The 26,568-nt window shown below is 42.1% G+C and overlaps 1 protein-coding gene across 2 annotated transcripts in view; it reads right to left on the reverse strand.

Annotated features, from left to right (window-relative positions):
- Nucleotides 1–26,568, reverse strand: part of epha8 (eph receptor A8) — a 263,478-nt gene that overhangs the window by 10,983 nt on the left and 225,927 nt on the right. For both annotated transcript variants that reach the window (XM_055659451.1, XM_055659450.1), the window contains exons 14-16: nucleotides 25,196–25,345; nucleotides 16,114–16,304; nucleotides 6,240–6,395 (exon numbers count right to left, since the gene is read on the reverse strand). In XM_055659451.1, the coding sequence (XP_055515426.1) occupies nucleotides 6,240–6,395; nucleotides 16,114–16,304; nucleotides 25,196–25,345 (497 nt within the window). The remainder of the gene's footprint in view (nucleotides 1–6,239; nucleotides 6,396–16,113; nucleotides 16,305–25,195; nucleotides 25,346–26,568) is intronic.

Raw genomic sequence — 26,568 nt, forward strand, 5'->3', positions numbered from 1 at the left:
CTCACGGGAGGTTGATATACATATTTGATAAATACATTTCATAAAAGCAATATTTATCATGAAAGTAACATTTATCATCAATATGTAACAGGCTGGACACCAAAAATGATATATACCAAACCAAGCCTTACAAATTCACATCAGCCAAGGTTTAGTTTAGATATACAACATGTAAACAGGTCCTTCGGCCCACTGAGTCTGCACCGACCACGATCACCCATTCGTACTTGTTTTATCCTAACCACAATGGACAATTTACTGAAGCCAATTAACCTACAAACCTCCACGTCTTTGGAATGTGGGGGGGATAGCTGGAGAAAACCCACATGGTCACCAGGAGAATGTACAAAGTCCATCGAGGCAGCACCAGTGATCAGATTCTAACCCGGGCATTGCTGTAAGGCAGCAACTCCTCCGCCATGCCACTGTACTGCTCCCAAAACAAGTTTAAAGCAAGTCCTTCAAGAACAGTTTCATAGGAAGTATGGAAGGTGTGGTTCGAGATGGCTTCTCAGTGGTTGTGCAGTACCTGGCCAATGGGCTAAGCACTGATATCCATGTCCAGGTGTGGAGTTTGATACTCATGGAACACATCAGAATATGTTGCCGTTGATACATTCCCAAGTAAGCAATTCTTTTAATGGGGTGATAAATCACAATTACTGCCAAAGAAATTGACTGGTCCTGACGTTTTTATATTACAAGTGTGAAATTTCATTCCCACAAAATTAAATAATATCTTTATATGCATTGTCTGCCTCTTTCTTCCCTCTCTTTAATTCAACTTTTGCACATGATTTGAATCTAATTTCTGCTCTCCAGTTCTGTGCAGATCAGTCTGATTGATTGAAGAGACTTGCCATGTCTTATCCTAATCACAGACACAACAGATGCCTTGTAGAGGCAGCCAGGTGAATCAGGCACGTAACAACAGCAAACCGATTCCTTAAAAACAACAGGCAAAACGTCTCTGAGCATCTGTCAGCACAGTCAGAGGTGTGCCTTTGCTCCTGACTTCAAAATCTGATCCTTCATATCCAAAGCTTATGAGAACATTCCACGAAAGCTTGCAAGGAGACTTTAAACCTACATTAATGAAACCTTTGTTCTGTTTGACATTGGCGTTACTTTAATAATGAAGGATTTCCCCAATCCAAGATCTTTACATGCACATTGATTGTTTTTAGTTTAGATTAGAGATACAGTGCGGACACAGGCCCTCCGGCCAACCCAGTCTGCGTTGACCATCGGGCCTCGGACTGTAGCACTAACCTACATGCACTAAGGACAGTTTGCAATTTTACAGAAGCCAATTTTAGCCTACAAACCTGTAGGTCTGTGGAGTGTGGGAGGAAACCAGAGCACATGGAGAAATCTAAAGCAGGTCATGGGGAGAACGTACAAATTCCATACAGGCAGCACCCATAGACAGAATTGAACCATGGGTCTCTGGCGCTGTAAGGCAGTAACTCTACCGCTGCGCCACCATGGCGGCCTGATATTTTTTTGCAATTGAAGTTCTCCCTCCTGTGAGGAGTGATTGTTATCTGATGTCTGCCTTTGTTTTTATTAATTAGCCGTATTCAGAAGAAAAAAGAATGGGAAGATGTTGTTAAAGTACTTTAGGTTGAAGGATAAATGATTTCATCCTCACAGACAGAAACATCTCAATCAACGTGACAGTCCACTTTGTGCATGTGGATTAGGCAGACTATTGATTGATGTTGATTGGACAGATGGAGGGATGGTCTCTTTTCCGTCTGAAGAATGATCAAAGGGAGATGAGTTTCAACAGTTTAATTCACGTTCCCCGAGGATATTGACCCACAGCTAAGAACAAGCAGTGATTTGGCAACAATCTCGCTTAGGGATATCATAAGGTTTGATGACGTGAGGCATGGAGATAATGCGTCAGGAGAGCAGAAGAAACGAGGCCAATATTATGGTTTAAGCATTTACCTGGTGTTTCAAATGTCTCATCAGGCATTTCTACCAAGGAAAAAAATACAAATCTGAAAACACTGCAGAACAAAGCCATTGCAGGTTTTTTTTTTTTTTTTGAAACGCGTTAAATATTTGATGAGACAGAGAAGGGAACAGATGAAGAAATCAAGTTATGTCAACAACAAAAGAAGAGCTCTTCCATCTGAATCAGATCCCCGCTGAATCAGACTGTGAACACTTTGTATATCAACCTTCCAGACTGAATCGGTTCAATGAAAGAGCCAGGACAGTAATCTGAGAGTCAGCTCATTCCCTGTTCTTTTCGAACAGATTGTTTCCATTTGCCAATGATCCTATCCCCTTGAACATCACCTTTAATAAATGACGAAGAGTCTGGTATTGCCAATATTTCCAAAGGAATTATTTTTAATTATTACAGGCTCCTTGCATTTTACATGAGTTTGATTAATTCTTCTTTTTTTTAAGAGGGAGTTAGATTTAGCTCTTAGGGCAAAATAAATCAAGGTATTATGGTGAAAAAGCAGGAACGGGGTACTGATTTTGGATGATCAGCCATGATCATATTGAATGGCGGTGCTGGCTCGAAGGGCCAAATGGCCTACTCCTGCACCTATTTTTCTATGTTTCTTTGTTTCCAACCCACTTGTCCCTTAATATCAAAGCTTCACTTTTGCGCTAGTACTTTTGGAAAAACACGCTCAAATTTACTGCTGACAGCAGAGTTGCGTATATGTTTGATTTACGTGTTTTTGAATTACGCGCAGGTTCTCAAGCACGTTAGCCGTGCGTAAAACGCCAAGTGTTGTGTTTTTAAATATTCCAGTTTAATTCTTCAGGAATTGTGCTTATTTCAAGGACTAGAGCTGAGTGTGCCGTCCGATAGGTGTGGCTGGTGCCCATGCTATTAAAATATTCTTGATATTCTTGCCTAAGGAAGTGCTTTGAAACTGGTTCATTCGATCTGCAGGTACTGACATTAGCCCACAGAAATCTAAGCCATTTAGAATGCGATTTGGAGAAGCATGGGCTGCTCACAGCCAAAGAGATAGTATTATTAATTAGTATTATTGATTAGTACAGGTGTCAGAGGTTATGGGGAGAAGGCAGGAGAATGGGGTTAGGAGGGAGAGATAGATCAGCCATGATTGAAAGGCGTAGTAGACTTGATGGGCCGATTAGCCTAATTCTACTCCTATCCCTTATGACCTTATGACAGTATCATTCCGACTGGAATGTGGATGAAGGTGTGTACCGTTTGAGGGCATGATCAGAATCAGTGAGGTGCTCCCTGCCCAGTTGCACATATGAGGAACAGTCCAGGGTGGACGAGGCGTCAATGTATATTTGTATGGAGGGAGGCAGGATGGTGCTGTGAGTCATATTTCAGCAAAGCCCCCAGCCCATCTGATTCTAGAGTGTTGTGTGTGGGAGACATTGCAGAAGGCACAGCAGAAGAGATGAGCTGGAGATGGTATCTCTTCTAATAAAGAAAATTATTGAACAGTTTCCATGAATTAGCAGGCACAGTGGCACTGCGGTAGAGTTGCTGCCTTACAGCGCCAGAGGCCCGGGTTCGACACCTGACTACAGGTGCTATCTGTATAGAGTTTATACATTCTACCTGTGACCACGTGGGGTTTCTCCAGATGCTCTGGTTTCCTCCCACACGCCACAGACATACAGGTTTGTGGATTAATTGGAGTGTGTAAATTGTAAATTGTGCCTAGTGTGTAGGATAGTGCTGGTGTATGGGATGATCGTTGATTGGCAAGGACTCGGTAGGCCAATGGGCCTGTTATTATGCTGTATCTCTAATGTCTAACGGATCCATGCATAAACTCTTAGGCTGAAACCTCTTTTCCTCCTCAGCATGTTCTCTTTCCATTTATCATTCAGCTTTGAGGGGAATCATTGTATTCCCTGTGTATCCTTATGTGTTTGCATTGCAGCAATGCCACATCAGGTTGTAGTCAGTATACCAGCTTAAACTCGCAAAACATGATATAGTGTATCTGGTCTTTAAACATTCCCTTTAAGGATATATATGCAATATACCAATCTAAGAATTTGTGTTTGTATTACCCACTAAGAAATATTCTTCCTTTTTGTAATTGTCAATGCAGTAATCTGAATGATTTAATTCCCTATAAACTATTTACACACACTATATGGGGTGTATATACATGGTGTATATACACTGTTCCTATTTAACTCAGGTGTAAATCGTAATATTACAAATACCTATATATCTGTAAATTGATAATGGCATCAGCTTTGTCAACATGGCTCATAACAATAATATTTTCCAACAACACCTCAATTCTTTGCCTCCCAGCACTCTACTGCAGCAGAGGGCAGTGGTGCAGTGGTAGAGTTGCTGCCTTACAGCCTAGAGACCCGGGTATGATCCTGACTATGAGTGCTGTCGGTACATAGTTTCCATTGTCTCTCTGTGACCATGTGGGTTTTTCTCCGGGTGCTCCGGTTTCCCTCCGGCACTCAAAGCCATGTAAGTTTGCAGGTTCATTGGCTTCAGTGAGAATTGTAAATTGTCCCCAGTGTGTAGGATAGTGTTAGCCTAAGGGGTGATCACTGGCCAGCGCAGACTCGGTGGGCTAAAAGCCCTGTGTCTGCGCTGTATCTCTAAACTAAAAAAACTAAAGGAAACTAAGCTCATTTGCTACACCAAACTTTCTTTCCCAACTTGTTGGAGTACTGACATTTTTTAAAATATGTGTTTACAAAATTCAAACACGGAACAAACAACTATGAAATTATATATAAAATTCTCTATCTCAACTATAGTCTTGCACACACTAATCAATTATTCATCGCTCTTTAACCCCCAGTTTTCCTGAAGAAGGAGATAATTAAATCAATTTTACTGCAAAGAACTTTAGGTTAAATTTTTTTTTAGAAAAGCTGATTTAATGAGACTGACTGAATTGTAAAGAAATTATGGAACAAAAGCATTTCGTTGATTATTTGGTTGATTACACATTTAATACATTTTATTACTCTCAGTTTTTAATCAAAAATTAAGAACCTCGTGAATATTAATGTATGTATTAATTTTGTTAGAAAATATAATTACTTATTAATTATGCCTTGATTATTGTTACGCATAACATGCCAACCAAAGAAGATTGAGCAGAGTTGCATGAATTAGTTTGAATTTGCACAGATTTTACTTTATTAACTAAATCTCTGCATGAAACGACTGCAACACCAGGGATCTGAGGCCAGGGTAAATCCAAAGATATTTTTAGTTATTTTAGTTTAGAGATACAGCAACCAGGCCCTTCAGCCCACCGAGCCCACACAGGCCAGCAATCCCCACACATTAACACTACCTATACATACCAGGGACAATCTTACATTTACATAAAGCCAATTGTCCTACAAACCTGTACGTCTTTGGAGTCTGGGAGGAAACCCAACATCTTGGAGAAAACCTACGTGGGTCATGGGGCCGAATGTACAAACTCTGCATAAACAGCACCCATAGTCAGGATCGAACTGGGCTCTTGGCTTTACCGCTACGCCACGTGTCGCCCTTCACTTTAAGTCATAAAGCCATACAGGGAAACAGGCCCTTGATGGTTCAGTTTTATACTGCCATTATAGAGTCTGTCCTCACCTTCTCAGCCACCAAGCATGACATCTGGAGTCTGCCGCGCATCATTCGATCAGCCCAGAAGGTTGTTGGCAGCAACCTTCCCCCCATCGACAAACTGTACACTGCAAGGGCCAGGAAGAAGGCGGGTAAGATCATCTCTGACCCCTCCCACCCTGGCCACAAGCTCTTTGAACCACTTCACTCTGCAAGGCGACTCCGGACTGTCAAAGCTGCCACAGCCAGGCATAAAAACAGCTTTTTTTCCACAAGCAGTAGCTCTACTCAACAGCCAAAAGTCTGTAGCCTCCTTGTGCTATTTTATTTCATTCTTTACATGTTTAAATTATAATGTTTTATTTTTAATTGTCTACTGTATATCGTGTTGTTACTTGCGAGCAAAGCACCAAGGCAAATTCCTTGTATGTATACGTATTTGGCTAATAAAATTTATTCGATTCAATTCGATTTAATTTACATTTTCTTCCAAATGGAGAAAATTGTCACCGAGGTCCCAAATACCCACACTCAGCATGATTTATTGTCAGGGGAGACATGGGTGCAGAAATATATTTGATAGTACATTTCACTGCTAAATGAACATTAAAATCCGTCATAATAATTCACTGTATTAATCACTGCATTTCTCAGTACTTACTCCGTGTTCATTCTCATCACCAGACCCAGTGACAAATACCCCGCGACTGCAAAATTGTCTTTGTAACGGCCCATTTTAATGACATCCAGCCATTCATCCACCGAGGCAAAGGACGCAAAGTTGGGGATATTTCTGTTCAAAAGCGGGCTGGTCATTCTGCAAGATAAAGATGTGTGGGAATGTAAAACCAGTACTGAGAATCCCATTATACATTGTACATTAGACCTTAAACAGTGATAAAGTTATAAATCAAGTTTTAGTTTTAGTTTATTATCGTCAAGTGTACCAAGGTATATTGAAAGGCTGAGTTTCTCCAGCATTTTGCGTCTATTATCGGTGTAAGCCTACATCTGTAGTTCCTTTCTACACACTGAGTATCCTATTATACATTGGACCCTAAAGAGTGTCAAAATTATAAATCAATATTTTGCTTTAGTTTAGGTGAGTTTATTATGGTCAAGTGTACCAAGTTATAATGAAAAGCTTCTGTTTGTATACTATCCATTCAATGAAAAGACAATACCATCTGAATACAATGAAAGGCATCAGGCCGTCCACATTGCACAGACAAAGGATAAAGGGTACTATGTTCAAATCAAAGATATAACATTGAGGTCTGATAAAATGCTATCAAAGGTCTCAAATTAGGTATAGTCTACAGTTGCACCATCGAGAGTCTGCTGACGGGCTGCATCACAGTCTGGTACGGGAACTGTTCTGCTGTTCCACAGCCACAAATCATTACAGAGAGTGGTGAAGGCGACACAGCTCATCACTGGCAACTGTCTCCCGGCCATTCAGGACATTTTCCACCGGCGGTGCCTGCAGAAGTCACACAGCATCATCAAGGACCACAGCCACCCAGCACACAGACTGTTCTCCTTGTTACGGTCAGGCAGATGATACAGGAGCGTGGCTGCACGTACCACTAGACTTAAGAACAGTTATTATCATCATGCCATCAGGTTTCCGAACTCATAAACACATCATACATTTTGATTATTTTATTTAGTATTGTCTTTTACCTTCCAATGTCACTTTTATCTTATCTTTTTTTATCTTAATTTTATCATTGTAATATCAGTGCTGAGGTGACCCGTTGTCTTGTCAAACACATTTCATTGTAAATGGCCAATGTTTAGCATTGGGATACTTCCTGATGGGTCATCTGTCCATTCCCTCCACAGAAGCTGCCTGACTCGCTGAGTTCCCCCAATATCAATATTTAATCAGATTTAAAAGACTTTGGTTATGAGGAAAGATTGGAGAAGCAAAGATTGTTCTCCTAACAACATAAAAATATGAGAGAAAGAGAGACTTGTTAATATAATGCCTCGCACAAGCTCAAAACACCCTGAAAGGCTTCACAAATGATCCAGCAAATGCTTTCAAGATGAGCTGAGGTTTTAAAGGAGAGAAATTACTCCCTCTGGCAAAAACGTCCACATCAAAGGCCACAAATTCATACTAAAGTTCCAGCAGGGACCTAAGGTTGAAGTCTCTCACTCATAAAATTGTTGAGAATTTGAAACCTGAAAAGTGCTGAGGGCTGATTTAGGAATGGGGGTGGTGACCATGGAGATGGTTCAAGCTCGGTCAACCACTTGTTCAAAGCCCAGCACAGGCACAGTGAGATGGCCAGCCTCCTCCTTTGTTTCCTCACATTTCAAAATATTCTTCAATGCCTTGAGAAGGTGACAGAGTCCTTCTCTTTAAAATCACAGGGTAGTGAATCTGTGGAATTGTGGTTGTGGAGGCCAAGTCGGTGGATATTTTTAAGACGGGGATTGACGGATTTTTGATTAGTATGGGTGTCAGGAGTTATGGGGAAAAGGCAAGGAATGGCCTCATTCTGCACCTGGAACCTATGAATGTATGATTGATTAGTTTGCGAAGCAGCATATAGTTGATGAACAAATGGCATTGCTCTATGCTGTAAAGGAATTGCTGCACTCCACCAGTTGCACCTTTCATGTCAAAAGTGGCCTGTTTGTTCCTCCTGTTGCCACGTGCTCCGTGGTACTTGTGCACCAAAACCTGGTCCTGGTGTTTCTTTTCTGGACCACAATTTACGAGACCTTAAAGAATCTTCACCAAGCAACAACATTGCCTGCTTTTATGCTGGGGGGGGGGCAACATTCATGATACTGGCTGGGCTGAAGAAGATGCTGTGGAGACTGTTATAGAGATGTCTTGAAAGTCTGAAAAAAGGTCTCCATCAATCACAATCCTTTTACTTTGTATTTGTGGCTGATCAATATAATCCCAAGGCCAAGTGTATTGGTCCAGTGGAACAGAACTCTAGCTGGACTGTTATGCCATAGGCTACAAGGAAATTAAAATGCCCACACCACTGCTTCCATCTCTAAAAATCAATTCCACTTCCATTGCAATGAGTCCCAGCAACCACCAGTTTTCTTCCGTATCGTGTGAATGAGGACACAAAACTAATGCCATTTTGTCATTATGTTCTCCGAATTATTCCATGTTGCTTTGTTGTCACACGTGTGAAGTGCAACAGCACAGTGAAGTTATTTACATACAAAACAGCCCAGTAGAGTATCACCATACCACCCGCGATTTAGCAATTGTCCAGCAATACTTCATTGAGATAGATACAAAATGCTGGAGTAACTCAGCGGGACAGGCAGTATCCATGGATAGAAGAAATGGGTGACGTTTCATGTCTCCAGAGATGCTGCCTGTCCCGCTGAGTTACTCCAGCACTTTGTGTCTATCTTTGGTTTAAAACAGCATCTGCAGTTCCTTCCTACACAACATTCCATTGAGCCAGCATGCAAGAGGTGCTGTGTTTCAGAAGCATCTTCTATCAGGATTTCATTTGGGATTATACAGTGGGACACAGTCCCCTGTTGACTGAGAGAAAAACACGTAATATCTTATTCATCCGAACTGGTTCCAGTGCCTTTTTGTGCAAGGAATTAGTTTTAATTTAATTCATTCAATTTGTTTAACACGATCTGAATAGAAGGGAATTTTAAAGTACACGGTTCCAGATACAAACTGCCAGCATCAAACATCAATCAGTCGACTTATGATTTATTACTGAATTTCAATCAAAGCAAATATTTTGCTGAAAGTATTTTGAACATCATCATTAAATTCCATAGGGCTTGAGGCAGAAACAAATAAGCTGGACTCTGTTCAGTAAAAACCTATTGCTTAAATGTGACTGATTTTGGTCGTGCAAATAGAGAATTAGCATTTAATTTGTTAAAAAGTCTCTGGTGAAATTTGGTCAGAAGATAAGATTGACGTGTTGATGTTTAGAAATGGGCATGTGGATGGGGAATTGCACCTACAGTCACAAAAAAAAGTTGATTTGTTTCAAATGATGGAAAGATAAGAAACCAACAGCATTTTGCCAGTAAAAGTCACCAGTCCAAGTTGACACTCCCAAAGGACCTGGTTAAATGTGTTGCAGTTGGAGTTATCTCCAGTTATAGTTGAGCATCATATCAGGAAATGAAAACAAAAACAAATGAATATCACCCATTGGAATCATAGAGTTACCAACAGAGCAAATTCTATCCAGCACACTGCATGAATTGTTTGCCAGTAGGGTTGTTTCCTCCCACTCTTTCCTGTATCCCACTACCACCCCAAATGTGCACTCATTTATTCCACTATCCCACCCTGTTTCCCCCTTTCCCCTGTCACCTTTCACCTACAGCACTGCCTCTGGCTCTACATTTCACTCCTCAACACCATCAACACACCTTTGTCTCCTTGCCTCCATTTTGTCTCTTTGTCTCCCTTTGTTCCCCTTTGTCACCCTTTTTCTTCTTGTCTAACCCTTTATACCATCTACCAAACAACCTTCCCCCCTCAGATGCATCCACCTATCAATTGCCAGGCTTTGTCCTGCCCCCTCCTATTTTCCAGCAGAGGTCAGGATCAAAACCAGGCAGGTCTCTAGCACTATGAGGCAGCAACTCAACCCGTTGAACTACTGTGCCATACATTATCTTCAGTTGTATCCAGTTCCTTCCAAAAACTTCTCGTAGATGTGTTATATTTTCCCATCAGGCAGTGTTTTGCAACCAATGATAACTTTTTGTCCCAATTAATTTTCTACACGTGACTGAACAGTTTTTAATGAAAGAAGTTTCAAAGAGGAGAAGATTTTTAGCCCTTCTCACCAAACTACCTACAATATTTTCTTCTCTATCTACACTTTAACTTGTTTCCTCTTCATGACTTTGTTGTAAGTATTCCTTCTGACTACTTTCCCAATCTTGTTTCAGTTCAATTGTCACATGTTGCTGATAACGTAGCTTTTTCTGGGGTATCTGCATAAGTGTGAGATGATTCTGTTTAATGTTGCACGCCAATTAATATAGTGATAGTGTTAATCCTGTGCTATTGATGAAGCAACATATTCCATTGCTTTAGATGGTAAACATCTTCAGCAATGACATGGTACTCTCATATTACATAGATCTCACAGATAAAATAATACAATAAGTTATCCCTATTTACCAGACTGGGATAGCCAGCATAGTTTCAGATGATGTGGAAGCCCTATTCTTGTGTAAGTCATTGGAACGTTACAGTGAGGATCAGTTACTGGTGAGAGAGCAAGGAGGGTCTCGACCCGAAACCATCACCCATTCCTTCTCTCCAGAGATGCTACCTTACCACAGAGTTACTCCAGCATTTTCATAATCAATCACAATCACATACAGAATAATACTTTATTAGCCAAGTATATTTTGCAACATACGAGGAATGTCATTTGCCAAGTCAGTAGAGATATAAAGCAATGGAACACACAAAACACACTTTAACATAAACATCCACCACAGTGACTCCTCCACATTCCTCACTGTGATGGAAGGCGAAAATCTCTTCCCTTCGCTCTCCCTCCCGCGGTCGGGGGCCTCGAGCCCTCCGTTGATGGGATGATCTTGACTCCCGTAGCCGGTGGCATTTAGGCCCACCACATCGGATAGATCAGCTCCTGCATCGGAAGGATGGCAGCTCCCCCAGCCGACGATCGGATCCCGGGTCGGGGCTGGTTGAACCTTCCATGACGTTGCTGCTCCCAACTGGGCCACTCCCGAGACTGCAAGCTCACGGTGGTAAAGTCCACAGGCCGTGGTTGGAGCGATCCCAGGCAAGGGATCGACTACGATGTTAGGTCCACGCCTGCGGTGGGGCCCGATGTCAGTCCGAGGAGGCCTCCATCCATCGATGGTATGCGCCGCAGAGCGACCGGAGATGCAATCCAGAAAATAATTGCATCTCTGGCAAGGTAAGAAACTGAAAAAAAAAGTTTCCGCCGACTCCACCCCCTCCCCCACATAAACAAACCGGAGAATATTTACACAAACTTTTAACAAACACTAAAAACATTTTTTAATACATCAATACAGACAGACTGTTGGTGGGGCTGCCAATCGTGTGGCGCCCCTGGTGGTCCTCCGAAGCCAGTGCTTCCCAAGCGAATCTAATCACAACAGTTCCCTCACTCTGTGGTAGCACGTTGTGTTTGTATCAGTTATTTTGTGTCTATCTTCAGTTTAAACCAGACAGACTGTTGATCTGCAGTTCCTTCCTACTCCGAAGCTCTTCCCTACAGATCGATAATCACATTAACTCTCCCTCACTCTCTGGCACACTTTGGTTGAGTTATTTTGTGTCTATCTTCAGTTTAAACCAGCATCTGCAGTTCCTTCCTACTCATTCTCTTCCCTACAGATGCGATAATTGCATTAACTCTCCCTCTCCCTCTCACACAGGGGAGTTCCAGCGGACACTAGCTGTGGAAACATGCTGAGATTCCAAATGAGAATTTGAATAATTAAATATTAACACAAATTGAAACAAAAAGGATACCTTACTCCACAAAATGCATCAGGGTATATAAAAAAAAATGACTGGATACATTCACTCCATGTGTCCTTGCTAAGTAGCTCCAGTTCCATTTAAATCTAATCAAAATGAAGCAATTCCACAGGAGAAATGAAAGGATAACAGGGAAAAAAACACTTTAACGCTTGTTACACTGGTTAATGTTTGATGTAAGGCAATGGAATGATGAAACGGTGGCTCAAAACAACCATGTTTCCAGTGCTATTGACACCCCAGAGGAATTTTTCACCATTTGTCCATGGGAAATAGTTATAGTGCAGATGTACATGGATTGCATTTTTACATGTTCTTTTTTAAGGCATTCTGACTAAGAGGTGGTTTAAATGAAACAGAACAAGGCATCAATGTAGTTTCCCAAAGGACAGCAGGTTAAGGGTAATAAATTACCCTCTGCTATCAACCTCACAAGTGCGAAGCAATTGGCAACCCTCCATAAGATGACCTACCCCTCTGCTCATGAATACAGGGAGATGGATAGTGGGAGTGAGCCTGTTCAATTAGTTGAGTTTCTGTAAAAGAAAATGAAGCTGCAAGAATAGACAGACCAAGCCTCGGGTCAGGATGCAGTTGGGGCAGTTAGAGGCTCTGTTATTCTGGACAAACTCTAAATATAGGGACGTTAGACACAAAATGCTGGAGTAACTAAGCGGGTCAGGCAGCATCTCTGGAGAAAAAAGGAATAGGTCACGTTTTTTGCGTTGAGACCCTTGTTCAGATGGAGAGTCAGGGGAGAGGGAAACTAGAGGTATGAAGAGGTACAAAGCACAAATGAATGAAAGGTAAGCAAAAGGCCAAATCAAAAGCCAGCAACGATGATCAAGGGAAGGATGAGCCCACAATGGTCCATTGTTGGCTGTGGAGAAGGTGATAACAATCGAAAGTAACGAGTGAAAAAGTGAAACTAAGCAGGATGACAGTTAAACTAGTCAGATGACTAGGATGGTAGAGGAGCAGAGAGAGAGGGGATGCAAGGGTTACTTGAAGTTAGATAAATCAATATTCATACCACTGGGTTGTAAGCTGCCCAAGCAAAATATGAGGTGCTGTTCCTCCAATTTGTGTAGGAATGGGAAGGGGTATTAAAGTGTTTGGCAACAAGGAAATGTAGTATTTTTGTTACAACTGAATATCATGTGGTGATGATTTTAATTGATGGAAATAACATCATAACGATCCAAATGAATTATAGAATGGGTATAAGGGGCAGAATGATGTCCTCCGAGGCCAGTGATTCCCAAGTGAGTCTAATCACAACAGTTCACTCACGCTATGGTAGCACTTTGTGTTTGCATCAGTTATTCTCCCAGTGTATCTCCGAAATGCATGAGGCACCAGCAGAAAAGTCAATGGCCACTTTGTAGAGCTGAGGAGAACATGTTGTCACAGTGCTGTGTTCAGACACGGATTGATTTGTAAATAAATGAACAAGTCATGTTTAGCATCACGCTACCACCTCCACCTGAACTTTGATTAAAGCCTCAGCTCGTTATACAGCTGCAGCAGCTGAAGGATTGCTGCATTAGCTTCCTGCAGCAGACACTATTGTTAATCAAAGGAACTGCCCCCCCCCCTCCAGTCTTTTTTCCGCTATCTTGATAGTGTAAATATTCCATGAATTGCCCACATTTGAACATATTACAGCAGAGTCTTCAAACCATCACCAGTGCAACCATCAATCCTTTCCTGAGCCACCTTAATCTTGAATTATTATTGTTTATTAATAATTCAGCACAAGTGGGATAATGATGCAAACACTACTATAGATGTTTAAAGTAATAAGTCAGGTCTTGTCTGTGTGCAAGAGACTGAAATAGCTTGATTCACATCTATCTTGATTGATTTTGATGGAAATGAAATTGGAAAAAAAATGTAAACAGCTACTTACTCATTACCTTCCCTGAAGAAGCGCCTCAGTTTTCGAACATTAAGTCGGATTTTCTTCCCACAGATGCTTCCAGTGATTTCCGGTTTTATTGCAGATTTACAGCACATGCAGTTTTTATCTTTCTATTTTTACCTGCTCATTTTCATCTATTTCAAATTCTTGCATAAAAAACATCTAACCCATTGTCTCAGTCTACCAAGATGGCTTGCCCACTGGAGCAGCATCTTGTGGGATATCGAAAAAAAGCAGGAACGGGGTACTGATTTTAAGTGATTAGGTATAAACATATTGAAAGGAGGTGATGGCTCAAAGGGTCGAATGGCCTACTGCACCTGTTTTTCTATGTTTCTATGAGTTTTTTTCCTATGTAGAGATCACAAAGTGTTGGAGTAACTCAGCGGGTCAGGCATCACCTCTGGAGGACATGGATGGGTGACGTTTTGGTTTGGAACACTTCAACAGATGCAGAATTTGACAAAGGGTCCCGACCCAAAATGCTGCCCATCAAGATATCCAAGATACTGCCAGTCCTAGTGAGTTATTGCCTTTGGTCTACTTGGTGAACTGCAGGGCCTGTTTCTGTGCTGTATCTCTAAAGTCGAGATAAATTCAGAGGACATTGATTTAGGATGAGTTGGAGGTTTAGAGGAGTTCTGAGGGAGACTTTTAGACGTGTGCATGGAATACATTGCCCAAGCATTTGAGAGGCATTTAATTCTTCATCTTCCACTGGATACACTCATGAATGTACAGCCAGCATTTAGGAGGATAGACACAAAATGCCGTAGTAACTCATCGGAACAGGCAACATCTTTGGATAGAAGTAATGGGTGACATTTTGGGTCAAGACTCTTCTTCAGACCGAGGAATGGTCAGCCTGAAGAAGGGTCTCGACCCGAAACTTCACCCATCCAGAGATGCTGCCTGTTCCGCTGAGTTACTCCGGCATCTTGTGTCTATCTTTGGTGTAAACCAGCATCTGCAGTTCCTTCCTACAGCATTTAAGATATGATGGCACTTGAATCACCCAGGCTTAAAAGGCAGTGTTGGAGCATGGACATGATGGGCCAAATGGCCTGTTTCCATACTGGTAGACTGTGACTTTCGTGACTCCTCCTGAGCTCACAGGGTCAAATATTGCTGCATGGTTTCTCATCTATTTGTGGTATTGAAAGTCCTGAGGTTGTGGAGTTTCTAATGAGATTATCCAACACGCTGATGATTTGAAACATAGAAACATAGAACATGGAAAATAGGTGCAGGAGTAGGCCATTCAGCCCTTCGAGCCAGCACCACCAGTCAATGTGATCATGGCTGATCTTCCAAAATCAGTACTCTGTTCCTGCTTTCTCCCCATATCCTTTGATTTCATAAGCCATAAGAGCTATATCTAACTCATCCAGTGAATTGGCCTCCATTGCCTTCTGTGGTAGAAAATTCCAGATTCACAACTCTCTGGGTGAAAACCTTTTTCCTTGTCTCAGTCCTAAATGGCCTACCCCTTATTCTTACACTGTGACCCCCCTGGTTCTGGACTCTCCCAACATCGGGAACATTTTTCCTACATCTAGCCTGTCCAATCCCTTAAGAATTGTATGTGTAGGAGCCATTTATGTTCAGGCTAGCTACTATTGGCATATTATATTATTTTGTCTAGATACATCTTGCAGTATTATTTTGGACATTTGGGGCAGTCATTAGATGCTAAGGGGGGTGTATACATAAGGGCAGAGGGGCCAGGAAGTGGCAGGCACAGGGAGGGAGAGCTTACAGTTCTCACCAGACCAGGGTCAGAGCAGCTAGCTACAACTTGCACGCAGAATAAGGAATGCCTGGTACGTTCATCTCTTTATTTGTACAACTACTTCAATAAAGAACCAATTAAACTGGAAATAAAGACTGGAAGATCTGTTCTACTAGGTCTGTGTAAGATCACTCCTACTTACCTGTGTAGTAATGGCAAGAGGAAAAGAGGACATTGGAAAAGTCGAAAATTTGCCATTACAAAATATTTCTACAAGATACCCTCTCATCCTTCTAAATTCGAGTGAATGTAAGCCCAGGCAAATGTTGCTGCTGTTGGCTTCTCACCTGCTCGTGGTATCGAAAATCCTAAGGTTGGTCGGGTTTCGAATGAGCTTATCCAACACGCTGACGATTTGGTGGAACTTGGGTCTCTCGTTGCGATCCTTCTGCCAACAGTCCAGCATTAACTGGTGAAGAGCTGCCGGGCAGCCCATGGGGGCTGGAAGACGATAACCCTCTTCCACCGACTTAATGACCTGCAACACAAAGTAAACATGAGCGGGAACTCTTTGCGAGATTCAGCGAGTTAGCCACACTGAGAGCAGCCCACAATGGAGATTCACCATGGAAACATCTCTTAAATTTCACACACCAGGCAACGTCATGTCATGGACTATGAGAGGAAACCCGAGGCATTCACCCTTCTTCCCGACGATAACCCTCTACACCAATCTGACCCTAATCTTGTTTTATTCTCCCAACATTCTTATCTATTCCTCCCAGATTCAATCACTCAATCTGCACACTGGCGGAATTTACAGCAGCCAATTAAACCATTTACCGGCACATCTTTGGGAAGTGGGAGGAAACCGGACTGCCTGGAAGAAATCTATTTGATTTGGGTGAGAACGTGCAAAAGCCCCACACAGGCAGCATCGAGGTCAGGATTGAATCTGGGCCCCAAGAGCCATGCTGCAGCGGCTCTACTAGCTGCACATTGGAGTCACTCCTCAACCCTCTCAGATGTGTGCGTATGTGCTTCCACTCCAGGCTACATAGTTGAATCTCAGCATAGTTATTAATAATAATAATAATATAATAATAATAATAATAATAATATATAATATATTTTATTGTCATTGCACATCAGTGCAACGAGATTTGGTATGCAGCTTCCAACCGATGTCAACAAAATAAAAAAATAATAAACTGTGCGACGTGACCATCTGAGGGAGACAGTCCAGGTGGGATGGGGGCACTCAGCAGGGGCGGTTCAGAGCCGCTATAGCTCTGGGAATGAAGCAGTTTCTCAGTCTGGGGATCGGGTTGTGATGGGGGCGAGACAGAAGGAATGATAAGTTAGAAGGTGTGCTGGGCTAGAAAGGAATTGGGGTACAGGGGCGTTATAAAGCTGGGAGTTTAAGAAGAATCCTGACCCGAAATGTCATCCGATTTCCGCCCCTGGTCACACAAGGGAGATTGACAGGGATGGCCATTCATGTGTAAATTGGCATAAAAAGAGCATAAATGTTGCACAATTGATTGAAACACATTGGACGCACTGCTAATGATGTTAAAGATTTAATTTCTGCCATGTTTGTTGTTATTTCTGTTCATGTTTAACATTGCTGAATCTTGCTCAGAGAAAAAGGCACTGATGTTAACAATTAAATAATGATTTTAGTGTTTATTTACTGATGGATTAATGAAAGACATAACTTGCATTTTCAAATTGCCTTCCTGAACTCAAAATTCAGCACAAAAGTTTACAATGCATTAATTTTCTGAGTGCAATTGCAATGTTTTGTGAGCAAACCGAACAGATACCGAACAGAATCAGCACACAACCAAACGTTACATCATCAGTGTGTTTTACAGTAGAGACACAAAGAGACTGCAGGTGCTGGAAGCTGGAGTAAAAAAACAAAGTGCTGGAGGAGCTCAGTGGGTCGAGCAGCATCTGCAGGGGGGGAAAGGAACTGTTGACGTTTCAGCTCAAAACCTGAGAGTGGAGAGAGGAGAGAGAATCAGCATAAAGAAAAGAAAGAGGTGGAAGTGAGGAGAGTGAGGAGCGCGCGCAGCCATGAATGTGGAAGGTGAGGGAGAGAGGGGAGGAGGAGGGAGAGATGCAGCCATAGGGGGAGAGAGGGGGGGGGGGGGGGGGGAGAGGGAGGGAGGGAGGGTGGGGGAGGGAGAGGGGAGAGAGAGGGAGAATGTGAGAGAGAGAGACAGATAGAGGGAAAAGAGAGGGAGAGAGAGCGGGTGAACATTGGTGCTGATTGAGGTGATGTGATTATTGAGGAATGGCTTCTTGCTCCTGGTCTTGCAATAACAGAAGTGAATGTTGTTCATTCATGTGAAACAGCAGGTCAAGCTTCCGTTTAACACAGTGTCGAGGTCGAGTGTAGTCTGACCTCTGTTAGGTGCTGAAGTGCTCAGGTACTAGAGCCAGAGCTGAACGTATGCCCATTTAATTTGGATGTGGGATTGTTACCAACTGTGCAAGGGATCCTCTCGTTCAGTGGTGCAAAGTCTGCCTTATTAAATTCTAGTTCCAGCGTAGATTCTTGACTGCCTTCTGAAATGGCCATTTGGTAATTATACCAATATGAACCTTAGATTCTGATATTGCCTTTTGATGACAATCCACTGCCAAGCCAGTATTCTTTTTGACAACATGCTTGGTGAGTCCCATGAGCTCCGCTATCTGTGGATGTATTTTGTACTTTACCTATTACATGCCATTTCAGGATTCTCTCAACTATTTTATTTGGCTTTTAATTTCCTTTGCTCCTGATTGTTCAGGAGTCCCAATTTTAATTCTGCCAATTATTTTCAATTCCTCCAATGTTTATAGATTTTTTATTTTCCCCAACAGATGTCCCCACTTCTTTTCATTTTTACGATGAAGCAAACTGTATGGACGGCTAGAAGACAGGTTCACCATATCAGGACAGACTGCAATGATGACTCGGAATCACATTAACCTGGCAGGGACTGCTCAGAACTAACTTTACAGGTTTCAGGTCAGCAGGAAACTAGATGCAAACTTGTACCATCTGTTGCAGGGACAGCCCCGCTTACCATTCATGGGAAGGTTCATCTCCTCACTGACCTTAACCAGCTTCTCTCTCCTTCCATGCATGGCACTGTGCCACTACACATGGAGTGAGTGGCCAGGCCAGACAAAATAGGACTATGCTCCTTAAAGTTGTCATTTCCTGCATCATTCTAACTTCATCATCCAAGCAAGTTGGCCTGTTTTCCACTCTATCTTTCATCCACAGTTTCGCTTTTAGACTTTAGACGTACAGCGCGAAAACACGTCCTTCAGCCCACCAGGTCTGAACCGAACATAATGCTGCACCAGCATTATTCTATACACTTGGGATCATTTACAATTTTGCCAACTAGCCTACAAACTTGCATATCCTTGTAGTGTGGGAAGAAACTGGAGCACCCAGCTAAATCCCACACAGTCACAGGGAGAACCTCCAAACTCCGTACTCAGGCGTTTGTAAACCCGGATCTCTGGCGCTGTAAGGCACCAACTCGACTAATAAGCCCCTTGCTCTAAATGTCTTGTGCTGGTAACTGATTTTTTTAGGCTTCTTTGGTTACACCAAGGATATTTCCAAAACACTGTTAAGGCCACCAACATAAATGTCCTCATTTGTTGCCACTGGCATGCCATTAAATGTACTCATCACCCCTGAACCACATTTGATTGGGATGGAACCTTGCCTCTCTGATGCTGTAGTATTAGATTCCTGGAGCCACCCTTTGTGTAGCCACGAAGGAGCTTATATCTTCCATGTACACTGACCAATATTTGTCACCATCACCACTGCACTAACATAGGGAATTCCATATAATGCTACGTCCTCAATACTGTTTAATCATTTAATTTAAGTGTCTCTGGCGAGAAGGTGGCATGGGGAACATTTGGGAAAACACCTTGGATGGCATAGACCAGTTGGGTTGAAAGGCCTGTTTCCGTGCTGTATAGCTCGGTGCTATCAATGCTATGATTGCCTATGTTTGTAGCAAAGAGCTGTAAACACCAGATCTAACATGGGATATCGTGTAAATAAAGACAGCACTACAAAAACAGGCATGTTCCTCAATACAAGGATGGTCATGCAATGCCCCACAAGACCAAGGGGTGAGGAGATGGAATCAAAGCAGGTTTCACAAACTAACTGTTGGGAAGCACTAACACTGAACCAGATTAAAGCCTTAGTTGGCTACTCGAACGCTGTAACACCGTTGCAAAATTTGGCCTCCTGTACATAACAGAAATGGTGTTGAAAATGATACACTGCATTCAAGCAGGACTGTGAGGATTAAGACCATAATTTCTTGTTATAGCTTTTGAAGTTAATTGGTACATGCAAAAATGCTGTTGAAATGTAATTGATGGGCACTAATTTGCTCTCTCGATGTACTGCACAGTGTAGAAGATTTGATTTAATTTTTTTTTCTCATCTTATTAATCCCATTTTATTTTATTATGTATATGGTACATATTATTTTATATTATCTATTTAGTACAGACCAGACTCGATGATTGGCATGGTCTTGACAGGGCAAAGGGTTGGTGCTGTGTGCTGTCTGACTTTATGACTCCATTTCAAATCAAAATAAAATTGCTAATTAATCTACTCTGTTTCTATGGACACCATTGATCCCACCGTCTCAAGTGAGGCCAAATCCATTTATTGTGCATTTAAACTTTAACCATTTTGTAAAAGTGGTACCATTGCTCATTTTCAATGTTCAGCGAAGAATGCTTTTTTATTTATCATATTCTATTTTCTGTCACCGTGTAATGCCGTGAGAAAATCAATTTTACAGAAATTTTATGTGAAGAACTGGCAGATTGTGCGATGCATCTGGAAAAGTCTTCCATTTCTCCACGAGCTGACAGAAGCTCTCATTTCCCTGAAAGGCTTTTGCACAGTGTTGGTCTGACTCACTAACACACTCTCCATGCTTCAATTTAATCCGTGATGCGCAATACCAATCATACTAGGCTCCATCTAATGCACTCTGTGTATCGGAAGCTACTAATATTTTAAGCATCTGTTGTAACACCAGAGGAGATGAATAATTCAATTGACTGATAATAAATGTTGGCCCTGCTTAACTCTGAAACCCAACCGAGTCCAGCAGCAACTCAACATCAGCTTTTAGATGATAGTCAGTGGGCAAGTTAGATAGCCATGATTGAAGTGGCGCTGTGCTCCCACAGCTTACATTTTCACATATTTGATAAGGCTCTTTATCTGAAATGTGAATCTCGAACCAAGGGACTGCAAATCTGATCTGTATCAGAGAAGGTTGAGTCCCATGCACTAAGAGTTTCTGTTTCCTTTCAGTATTTTTCCCAGCCCAAAACTGTCGGATATCGTCACCACTGAGACATGATAACAAGAGCAATGTTCTCACAGCCCAGAGATAATAGCGTGGCCATTGTAAGCTATGAGACAGTGATTCCGCTGGTGATAAACATGTACTCTATTAATGAATGCTGGAATCGAACAATATTCTTCACATTACGTCATCCATATTTGGAAAGTTTTCTCTTTGGTTTTTCTCTGATGGCAAAAATCATCTTCATTGGAGCGCTAAGGCATGGATAAGTGAATATTATTTGATCGTGCCCTATTCTAACCATTCTTTGATAAACTAGCAGGACTATATTTAAACGTTTCGGAGGTCTATTAAAAAGACTCTTGCATGAACAGCCTGGATCAGAGTGAATCCGTTAACCATTGGATACAAGTCTATTATTGGAAAGAAATTATATAACAGAAGAGATCATAATCTGATAATTCAAATGCCAATTAGCACAGATCCACCAATGTTCCTCGGAGAGATGCAGGGATTAGGAGTCAAGGAAGTGCAACGTCACACGCTGAAGTTGTTCTGAAGGGCTAGGTTACCTTCTCAAGCATCTGCATAACATTGTGTTCTTGATTATCCTGATTTCCTGAAAATCTGCAGCTCAGCCTGAAGAAGCACACACCCTCTCACTGGGAGGTAAAACTATGGGCATGTTAGTCATCGGCTCTTGCCTTCTTCCTCTCTACCATATTACTTTAACCAGCAACTCTACCGCTACGCCACCGTGCCACCCTTTTTGAGAGAGAGAGAGAGAGGAGGGAATTGTGCTATATAATTCTCGATCTTTTAATGTCAAATTTTGTTCTGAAATGTAATAGAAACATAGAAACATAGAAATTAGGTGCAGGAGTAGGCCATTCGGCCCTTCGAGCCTGCACCGCCATTTAATATGATCATGGCTGATCATTCAACTCAGTATCCCGTACCTGCCTTTTCTCCATACCCTCTGATCCCCTTGGCCACAAGGGCCACATCTAACTCCCTCTTAAATATAGCCAAATGAGAATGTAACAAGATGGCTCTGAGGATGAAGGTTTGAGACTGCAATCCCTGTTGAAAAACTCCACTTGAATGCTTGAGATGAGCATATGTGACACAATTGACAACAGATCATGGGTCGATATTTATATTGCGGAGTTTTCAATACCTTGACGTCAAAAATTGGACTGGAGTTTCTCCCGCAGTGAAGAAGTTCTCCTGCCAGGAAGAAGTTGCGGAAAGCGCTGCCAAGTTCACGAACACAGAAACTTATGTCCCTCCCACTGAATCTGATCATTCAGTACCGTTATGATATTTGTTTGGACAAGGTTACGGATTTGACAGGAGACTTGCTGCAGTTTAAAAGTTCACAGTGGTAATGAATCAGAACCAGGAGGATCCAGCAGATAAATTGCTGACGATATCTTGTCAGCTCTCGGGGTAAGTCTCCCTCTCTCTCCCCCCTCTGCACCAGGAAGGATCTCCTGCTGCGCCTTCATTCATCATGACTCCTCCCGCCACAATTCCCTCCCTAAATCTTTCCAACTCTCTGCCTTTAGGTCCCATCTTTCCGAAGCTTTCTGTCATTCCTTTGACTGAATTTTCAATGCAGGTTATTACCATTGAGCATGAGATCAGAAACAGCTCCATAACCTTACTTAATCCTACGTCTGTTTGAAGCTAAGATTTTTTAACTTCAGCCGGGTTTTGAGAGTGTGAGTAGCTGTGAGAAGACATCAACACATCACCTGGTCTGGGCGACCCCTGCAACTCTGACCCAGTGCCACTGACATTGTGGCCAACCTAAGACTCGAATATTTATTTAAAAACTTGGACTTGGAGGGTACAAGATTGTGCCTAACATGTGGCAATTTGTGTATAGACTCAATGTGATCTACTATATGTAGTATGATTATGCCCAACGTATAGCCAGATTGTCACTGAACTGCATGCAAAATAAATTTCATTGCACTTAGTACACACAACAATAAAGTGCCATTGAATTATTGAACCTTTGAGTTTGGCGGTGAGTTAGATGGTTGTATTTCTAAAAGGGTCAGTTGCTACAGGCTTTGTGTGGTAATGGCTGAATTCTGCTCCAGTCTTCAGGGCTGTTGTAGGTTCCATTCCAAACAAATACCCCGTGGTAAATTTAGACCAACCTAACACCCAACCCCTCTGTTGCCCGTCTGATGGATCAATCCCTGGGGAGTTCACCTTCCTTCATGCCTACATTATTAGCATCAAACGCATGTTGCAATCAGCATTTACTCAAGGCACCTGCAATGGAATCAGCAGAAAAACAACCAAGATACACAATTTAACAAAAGATTGGCAGAACACTCAGCAGGTCAAGCAGCAACTATTTCACTCAGACGCTAGCAAGTTCCTAGAATGAGCTGCCACAGGAAGCTATAGAAGTGGATACAATCACAACCTTTTTTAAAGCATTTGGGCAGATAGATAGATAATACAATACAATACGATGCGATACAACTTTATTCATCCATGAAGGGACATTGGTCTGCCAGCAGTCGCAACACCCAAGGTACATGGAAAAACGTGAAATTAAAAGTGAAAATAAAAATAAAATGACAAGCGACTGTTGGCTGACTGCCACACACACAGCGCCTAAACCGGACCAAATCCACAAACAAATGGAAGGGTTTTGAGGATATGGGCAAAATGCAGGAAAATGAATGCTAACTTAGACAAGGTGGACTGAAGGGGCTGATTCCATGCTGTCTAGCTCGATGACTCCATGACTCCTATGACTCTTTGTGGATATAAGAAGTGTTAACACTTCTTTGACTTCAAATATTAACTTTGCTTCTGTCTCTCTCCGCAGATCCTGCCTGAGTGCCTTCTATTTTTATTTTACATTTCCAACATCTGCAGTATTTTTTTAAATTTTCAATTGCACTGAACGCTGAAAAAGATATACATCTGAAACAATGTCTAGTTTAGGGATACAGCATAGAAACAGACCCTTCATCCCTCTGAGACCACGCGACCATCGATCACCTATTCACACTAGTTTCAACTTTAGACTTTAGAGATACAGCACAGAAACAGGCCAGTGTCTAAGCTGTGATTCTCCAATTCTACCTCCCACACCTTACTTTATACTCTAAACTACTGCTCTTGCAAACAGATCTGTTACAGCACGCGATGCCTGTGGGGCAAAAACATAACTTCCTCTTTCAGGCAAATCCTCCTCCCGACCTCAATAACACGATCGACATCTAAAATACTTCTCCAAACCTGTCTTCCGAGTTAAGTTCTGAAGTTCTGAATCTATCCACAAAAAAAAAAACCCTTTCTAATCTCCTGTTCCAAGTTTTCTGCGCAAAGGGCCTCCTCCACAGGAAATGTACAATATAGGTGAAAATGTTTTTGATCTTCACAATGTATCAAGTGAGTGCTTTACATCAAGGTGTGTGTGGTATCAATGCTTGTGTGCATTGCACTTACATGCGTGCGGATGTGTCTGATCAAATCAGGTGCCCATTTGTCACATGCACTGGAACGGCAGATGTGAATAAGAACAATTACATTTTTATTTGTTTTGGCTTTAAGGCACATTAGTGGTAACAACATCAATAATAAATATAAGGTGAATTATTATTTATTCTAAGTAAACTGTACCATAATTAATGCCAAGTGTGTTTGTGTGTCCATATGTATGTGTGCATGTGCTTATATGTGTGCATGTGCATGTGTGTGTGTGTGTATGTGCATGTGTGTGTGTGTGCGTGCTTATGTTTGCATGTGCGTGTGTGCATTTATGTGTGTGAGAGAGAGAGAGAGAGAATCAGGGTAAGAGTTGCGAGTCTCAAAATCTGAAATACTTCAATATTCGGAATCAAAATTAGCAAAAACATTAATGATTTCAAAGATGATTACAGCTGCAGCAGGAAACTCAGTTGTTTTAATTGTACTTCAGCAGCTATGGAAGCATTTAAACGGCAGCTACGATGATGTGCTTGTAGTTATCATTACAAAATTCAACACATCTGCAGCCGATCTCAGTACTTACATCTCGGTTGGTCATGTTCCAGTAGGGCCTCTCTCCGTATGATGTGACCTCCCACATGACAACCCCGTAGCTCCAGACGTCGCTGGCTGAGGAGAACTTGCGATACGTAATGGCCTCGGGCGCTGTCCAGCGGATCGGAATCTTTCCGCCCTGCACAAAGAGTTTTGATTTTTAGGACAAGTCCAAACAACAAAATGTGTGGGAAGGAACTGCAGATGCTGGTTTAAACTAAAGAGGGACACAAAATGCTGGAGTAACTCAACGGGACAGGCAGCATCTCTGGAGAGAAGGGAATAGGTGACATTTCCTACTCTTCAGAGATGCTGCCTGTCCCGCTGAGTTACTCCAGCATTTTGTGTCCAAACAACAAAATCCTAATAAATATGTTATTGTTCACTTTACATCGCATGGTAATCTTCAAGACATTAGAAACGGTATTAAAGATTGAATAATTGATGAGTACTTTGAAAGGAATAAAGGTTTCACTACAGGGGAGTGTGGGAGAGTATGAGCTCATAACACGAGTTCAATAACCTCTTTCCATCCATGTCTGATTGGAAGACAATGAATATTTAAGGTTCACTATTCAGAACAGCGTCAAACAATAAAGGCACACATTGTATGCAGGGAGAATGATGCCTGCTTCCCACAAGATTCACCGATAATATTCTGACTGTCTTAGAAGACCACCTTGGGCTGAGAGGACGACAGACTTCAGGCACTCAACATTAGTGCAGTCCAGCCCAGGGGAGTCAGAGGATAATTTAACAAATTAGCAACAATGGGAGCTGGTGAAGGTTTAATCAATCACCTCACAAACAGGGATTCCCCTTTGGATTAAAGGGTTTAGATTCCAATTCACTGTGTCACGGCAGGGGTCTATTCACTTGGTTGGTAAGATTTTTCAAATCCATTATAAAGGACAAGATTTCTGAGAAGCACATGATAAAATAGGCCGAAGTCAACATGGTTTTGCGAAAGGGAGATCTTACCTGACCAACCAGTTGGAGTTATTTGAGGAAGTAAATAGCAGGATAGACAAAGGAGAGATAGTGGATGTGATTTACCTGGATTTTCAGAAGGCCTTTTATAAGGTGCTGCACATGAGGTTGCTAAAGAAGATGAGAGACCATGGTATGGAAGATACTAGCACGGATAGCAGGATGGCAGAAGGCAGAGAGTGGCAATAAGGGGGCTTTTTCTGGTTGGTTGCCACTGACTAGCGGCACATACAAAAACACCTTTACAGTGTGAAACATCCACGGGAGAGTTGGAGGACAGGTTGCATTCCTCTCTTCTTCTAAATGTACACACGGACCAAATTCCAGACCTTAAAGCTCCCCCCAGATTGACCTCTCCTGTTGTGACATCAT

Source organism: Leucoraja erinacea, chromosome 30, assembly GCF_028641065.1.
Source record: "Leucoraja erinacea ecotype New England chromosome 30, Leri_hhj_1, whole genome shotgun sequence".
Lineage (NCBI taxonomy): Eukaryota > Metazoa > Chordata > Chondrichthyes > Rajiformes > Rajidae > Leucoraja > Leucoraja erinaceus.